The 6,816-nt window shown below is 38.2% G+C and overlaps 1 protein-coding gene and 1 pseudogene across 1 annotated transcript; both read left to right on the forward strand.

Annotated features, from left to right (window-relative positions):
• Positions 1–287: 287 nt before the first annotated feature.
• LOC126634004 (uncharacterized) lies at positions 288–1,172 on the forward strand (annotated as a pseudogene).
• Positions 1,173–4,248: 3,076 nt separating this feature from the next.
• Positions 4,249–6,551, forward strand: LOC126581929 (polygalacturonase At1g48100-like). The gene is made up of 5 exons (XM_050245869.1): positions 4,249–4,952; positions 5,061–5,228; positions 5,324–5,368; positions 5,479–5,686; positions 5,802–6,551. The coding sequence occupies exons 1-5, from the start codon at positions 4,554–4,556 to the stop codon at positions 6,383–6,385; spliced, it is 1,404 nt and encodes a 467-aa protein (XP_050101826.1). The 5' UTR covers positions 4,249–4,553; the 3' UTR covers positions 6,386–6,551.
• The last annotated feature ends 265 nt before the right edge of the window (positions 6,552–6,816 follow it).

The following is a 6,816-nucleotide window of genomic DNA, read 5'->3' on the forward strand; positions in this document are numbered from 1 at the left end:
TATATTAGTAGATCCACTACTGTAAACGATTTAAGTTGGCACACCTAGCTTTGGAAGCCAAAACTTGTTGCAGACTTGCAGTGTGAAGTCATATCAACAAGTTGTAAATTTTGTTTTACCGTCCCGAATTGGTATAAACTGTTTGAATTGTTGGGTGGATGTGTTGTTTTTGGGGAGGTTTTGCAGAATTTTTGGTAGAAAATAGAATTCCTCTAATATTTACTTTGTTTATTTGGTTTTTCAAAAAAAAAAAAAAAAAAAAAAACAGGGGCCCTTGCAGACTACTTAAGACGTCACAGACCACTCGCACCACGACCGAAAAGATCACCATTATGTGGGATCCTCAACATCGTGCGGCTGCCACAAAGGAGCAGCACAGTGCGTTGGCCACTGACATTGGCTTGGTTATCAGGAACCATTGCCCCCTCATGTGGGAGTCATGGAAAGCTGTCCCACATGAAGTCAAGCCGTTCTTCATGAATTATCGGTAAGTATGTTCAACCTCAAATACTAAATTTTTATTCAAGTATACAAATATTTTAAATTTTAACTACTATTTATTTGTTGAGTTTTGCAGTCTCATTATGAGCTTTCCAACCTCGATGCCAATAAAATGCAGTACATCAACAACCTTTGCTTCTGTAGGTTCACTCAATGGAAGAGCGACCTCCACAAGCATTATGAGCTATATGACGGTCCGGAGGTCGCTCTAGCAGTTTGGTGCCCTATAGAGTTGGTGGACCGCTAGGTTGAATGGGAGTGGCTCTGCGACCATTTTGAAGACAAGAAATACCTCGTACGTATAATATATATTTCAATAATATATTAATCAGAAATTTTACAATTTTAAATAAAATTTCCATTTTTTCATAATTTGTTATAAATATCTAAACCAATGCGTTTTTTTTAATTCAACAGAAAAAAGTGAGGGCAAACTCGATCAATCGATTGAAGAAGAAACTTCTTCACCGATCCGGCTCACGACGCTTCTCTTATAGGTTGGAGGAGCGACGTAAGGTAACCGTATATTTATTTTAAGTTTTCAATCTTTTTACTCTTTATTACATAATTGGTAATCTATGTTAACACTTTTTAAATTTTTTAAGGGGAGTCAAAGTTTCCTGAAATTGACATGTTCAAGGAGGTGTATATTTGGCTCGGGGATGAGCTGATGGAGCAGCTTCATGTAAGTTATTTCAATTTTTTAATATTCAATTAGTATTAATATTAATTACATGTATATTCAAATTAATTTGTTTATGTCATTTTTCTAGTCCACCATGGTGGAGAAGGGCCAGACCGTTTTGGAGGAGGTGGGTTCCCAGCTTCCTATAGAGACCCCAATTGAGGAGGTGTTTCCGCCTACGGATGTTGGCTTTCAGATCATGACAGATACACTCGATCAGACCCTCGGTTGTAGGCATGGGAATGTTCACTGGGGGCTTGGAAAAGCCTGCCTTCAAGACCTGTCCAGGTATAGAACAGAGGAGGTCGAAACGTTGACATCTGAAGTGGCGAACCTGAAGGAGCGGATTGCAACCTAAAACAATTTGATGAACCAAATTCGTCGCGCACTTCAAATCTCTAGCATTCACTTCCCCAACATTGAACCACCTCTAGAAACGACCTCCTAGCCCCTGCCATAGCAGCTATGACCTCCCAGCCTCCCGATGCAGAAACAACACCACTAGCCGGCGATTGTGATGTCGAGGACTTCTTATTTTAGTTTTGTTTTACATTGTTTTCAAATTTAAAAATGCATTTTTCCATTTTATGTACATTTTCAATAACTTTTTATTTCAATATTCTTCTTTACATTTTCTATTTTTAATTTCATTAAATTAATTTTTACATAAACCAATATTAGCAACATTTAAAAGGAAAAAAAAAATTAAATAAATAATAAATTATTTAAAAAAACAAATTTTAAAATCTTACTGCGATGAACTCTATATCCATGGTGCAAGGGTTTGTGGGTCGAACATCTATGTCCGTCGCGCAGGAGTTTGACCCCAGTTTCGTTGCTCAGTCATGCGCAACGACCATCAACTCCGTCGCACAACCTTTATTTCGCATGACGAAGAGCATTCCTCCGTCACACAATGTTTGACATCACGAGCTTTGAGTGATGCTCTCTTCACAGCCCAATGTTTCCGACGACAGTTTTGGCCTTTGCGCAACACTTGCCCCTTCGTCACCCAAGCAGTTATTCTTATTAGTGAAACAATTCTTTGACCCTTTCACGCACCAAGCTGTACTTCAAACCCAAATCCAAATACCTAGCTCTATGAACTTTTACGAGACGTTTAGTTAACATTCCTAACCCTAATAAAATTTCCAAGCAATCCACAAGAGACCATCATCGGCAGCATGATATTTTTCCCAATGGGGCACTAGGGTGAAATATTCCACTTGAAATGCCACAGCCTAAAGCTAAACCTACTATTGATCATAGTGGTTGATATAAAGTACATATATACAAGTGCCGATTACAACATTTACAACCTTTGCACAGTCATAGAAGGTATAAAGCTAATCCTACCATTTATGTCTCACTAGCTAGTTCATGTTTTTTTTCTTTTTTTGGATAGCCTAGTGTTAAATCCACGGCCCCACATAGAGTTAAAAAAATAAGCTACACACAGTTCAGCCCACGAATTTCACGATTCAGGCAGAAATTGAGAAGATGAAGGTGGGTTGGACCAGTTTGAAGAAGCAGCAAGCAACTGAGATCCCTGGCTGACCTGACCTGTATATATATATAGAGTGACATCAGTCTAGTTGGCCAGATCAGATATACCACACACGTATATATATATATATATATATATATAGATATATTAGAGATATATATCTAATGGTGGACTGCCCAACCCAACAGAAAGATAACTCTGAAATCCTTTTCGGCCAGAGTCACACTTCATTTCCAATTGCACTTGGAAAACCGAAACGGACTGCATCAAATGCATATGTATTTGTAGTTTGTTGTTTAGTTTAATATATATACTACAATACCAAACTATATTATGTTGGAAAAAAATTAGCCAAAATTCCCTAATGATTTTCACGATTCTCCAACAAATGGACTGCAACCATGGAGCATATATATTGCGAACAAAACTTGTAACTCTAGATTGCCACAAAAATGAAGAAACAAACCATTAGGGAAAGGTACTCACTCTTAATGTAATATTTCACTTATCTTAACCATTTCCAGTAAAGAATCTGTAATACATCGACCTCGTAATATCTAGGTTTTTTCTGATGCAATGCGACAATAAGGACAGGAAATCAAGCAACAACTTTAAAGCATGACAAAACCTCAAAAATTATGATGGAATAATATGAAAGATAAAAGCCTAACAACAAGGGATGAGACAGTCATTTTATTCGTTTTAGTAATCCATCTCTGTAATAATTCTGTTGTTAGTCAATCAAATCGAATTTTTCCCATACTTGGTTTTTGGTCAATTAATTTTCAATAGTAAAAAAACCGGAAGAGGGAAACTAGGGTCGGATCGGTGTGGGGAGGGGCGGGGGCTTATGGATTTACCCTCCTAACCCACCCATTTCAATGAATCTTGTTATTCCTCCATTAGAACGGCGAGGTTGCAGGTAACCGTGGCCTGAATGTCCTAACATTTGACGAACTGGTTGGTGGGTTTCTTTTCGGCGTAGGGTAGTTTGTTGTCTCCCTTAGCGAGTGTGTGGTCGCATTATAGCATTGGTTGGATGTTGTCTTTGCGTTTGAGCGATGACTTTATGTGTCTCGATGTGCAATAACTGTGTGACCTCGTTATTCGACGATGACCAGCTGTAGTCACCAACACGAATATGTTTGCGTCTATTGTCTTTGTGACATATTTGTGTTGGTGACGATTGTTGTTTTTTTGTATTTGTAGTAGTTGTTTAGGGGTTTACTCAAGTTGTTTGTTTGAGCATATTCACTCCAAATCAATTTCTTGATCACTAGAACATTGTACCAAAATGACACCTATCTACCCGTTTGTAATGTTTAATGAAATGTCACTCGCTTATTGTAAAAAATAAAAATAATAAAATAATAAAAGTTAAAAAAATTAAAAAGAGAAGCCAATGCCCCAATGGGATTGGTTGGTTTCATTTTCCCGCGACATTAAAGTATTAAATTAACCAAGAGGAAGAGAGAAAGAAAGACCTTCCACTAACCCTAGAAACTATTATATATAGAGGCTCATCAGCCTTTATGCATCTTTGTATTCTGCATGAGTTCTAAAACCCAATAATTCAACTTCTCACCTTGTGCAACTTACCAAAATATATCATTAGTAGTAGTTTATATTCTGCATAATTAAAGGCTCATCAGCCTTTCTGCATATTTATTTCTGCATACAGCGTCCCACTAGTTTCTACTTCCCAAAATATAGGGTTCAATTTGTTCTCACATTTGTGTCATGACATTGACAGTGACAAATTAACCCCATAAAATTCCTGAAATTCATCCATATATTTCAAGTGAAAAGTAGAACTTTTCTTTGTTATTTATAGAATTAATTTATATTGAGCAACCCAACATGAAGAATTGCAAGTTTTCACTGCTTGTTTTCTGCATTTCATTCTTTTGCTTCTTATTAGTGCCCAACCAAGCCTGCAGATGGCATAACCATACAAAACAGAAGTACTCTCACAAGCAATCCCACATTTCACCACCTCCTTGCTCTCTGCCTGATCCCACTACTCCTCCCGAAGAGCCGCCTACCAAGCCGTATCATTCCTCCGGTATTTTTGATGTAAGATCATTTGGTGCTGTTGGAGATGGCCAAACTGATGACACCGTGGCGTTTAAGATGGCATGGGACACAGCCTGCCAAAGTGATGAATCTACTGCAAGGATTCTTGTTCCCCAAGGTTTCTCATTCATGATACAATCTACAATATTCACTGGTCCCTGCCTTGGGGGCCTGGTGTTACAGGTAATGTACTAATTTTAGGCCTTTGATTTGGATTAACCTTTACCAGTTGATGGAGTACTATTTAATTTTTTTGTTTTGTTGGTATTGTGTATATTTGGTACTGAGAAGGTTGATGGAACTCTAGTGCCACCTGATGGACCAGGATCCTGGCCAAAGCACATCAGCAGGCACCAATGGCTGGTCTTTAACCGAATCAACGAGATGTCGCTGCAAGGCGGTGGTGTAATTGACGGGAGAGGAGAGAAATGGTGGAATCTTCCCTGCAAACCCCATAGGGTATATAAATTTGTTCATATTCTGTCTTTTTTTTTTTTTTTTGTGGGGGGGGCGATTCAAGCAATTTCTGATTCCATGAAAATTCAATGGCACAGGGGATAAATGGAACCACATTGCCAGGACCATGTGATAGCCCAATTGTGAGTTGAAAACATTGCATATATGTTTATCATCTATATATATATATATATATATATCAGCTATATATGTTTAGTAATGAGCTCTAATGACGTAAATTTGAATAATGCAGGCTATTAGGTTCTTTATGAGCTCCAACTTGACAGTTCAAGGACTTACAATTAAGAATAGCCCCCAATTCCACTTCAGGTTTGATAGTTGCAGGAATGTGCATATAGAATCCATTTCTATATCATCACCTGCTAAAAGTCCGAATACAGATGGGATTCATATAGAGAAAACATATGATGTCCAAATTTATAACTCAGTCATTTCTAATGGTTAGCCTTAAACTACTTCCAATATCTTCAATTTCTCCTCGTTAATTTTCTCAAGGAAAATTCGTTACATCATCTACCTGTATGTTAAAAGACCTGGCTCTCTTCTGTTCTGCAGGTGATGATTGTGTGTCGATTGGATCAGGCTGTTATGATGTAAACATAAGGAACCTTACTTGTGGACCTGGTCATGGAATCAGCATTGGGAGTCTCGGAAATCACAACTCACGAGCATGCGTCTCTAACATTACTGTTAGGGACTCGATAATGAAAGGGACGGATAATGGAGTTAGGATCAAGACATGGCAGGGCGGGTCTGGTTCGGTGTCTGGAGTAACATTCAGTAACATTCACATGGATAATGTTAAGAACCCTATTATGATTGACCAATACTACTGCCCTACCAAACGGTGCACCAACCAAACTTCAGCTGTGTTTGTATCGGACATACTCTATTCGAACATAAAGGGGACTTATGACGTTTGGAGTTCACCAATGCATTTTGCTTGTAGTGATGCTCTCCCATGCACTAACTTGACACTCTCAGAAGTTGAGCTCCTTCCTGCAGTAAGATATAAGGTATCTGATCCGTATTGTTGGAATGCTTATGGAGAGCTGCTAACAGGAACAATTCCACCAATCTCTTGCTTGTTGGATGGCGTTCCTCGATCCCTACTGGGCCATGAAATTGAGCGTTGCTGATTGACTGGTCTCATTAAGTAATCCATGTCTGTACAAAATTAGTTGAGGGCTTATGAATCCGTCCATCCGGTAAACCTCCTTATGCGAGTATAGAGGACGACTGTTGTTTTATGTGCTCCCTACATATATACATAAATATGAAGTATATTCTGTTTTTTCTTCCTCATGTTGATGTCTATATATGAATTTTCTTTTCTTCTAATTGAAAAAGCTAATGAAATTAGGTCCTAACTATTCCACCACAATCCATCAGTAACCTTACACTCTGCAAGTATTTGTTGGGAAATATACAAGAGACCTTGTGTTGACTTTTGAAGTTTCTGATTTTGTATTATGGAAATCGTAATGGTTACAAATATATAAGAGAGTTTGAGTGAGTTGCAAACTACACTCAACACTCAAGTTACCTATCCCAAATCTCCTTGAATCAC

This window comes from Malus sylvestris, chromosome 9 (assembly GCF_916048215.2).
Source record: "Malus sylvestris chromosome 9, drMalSylv7.2, whole genome shotgun sequence".
NCBI lineage: Eukaryota > Viridiplantae > Streptophyta > Magnoliopsida > Rosales > Rosaceae > Malus > Malus sylvestris.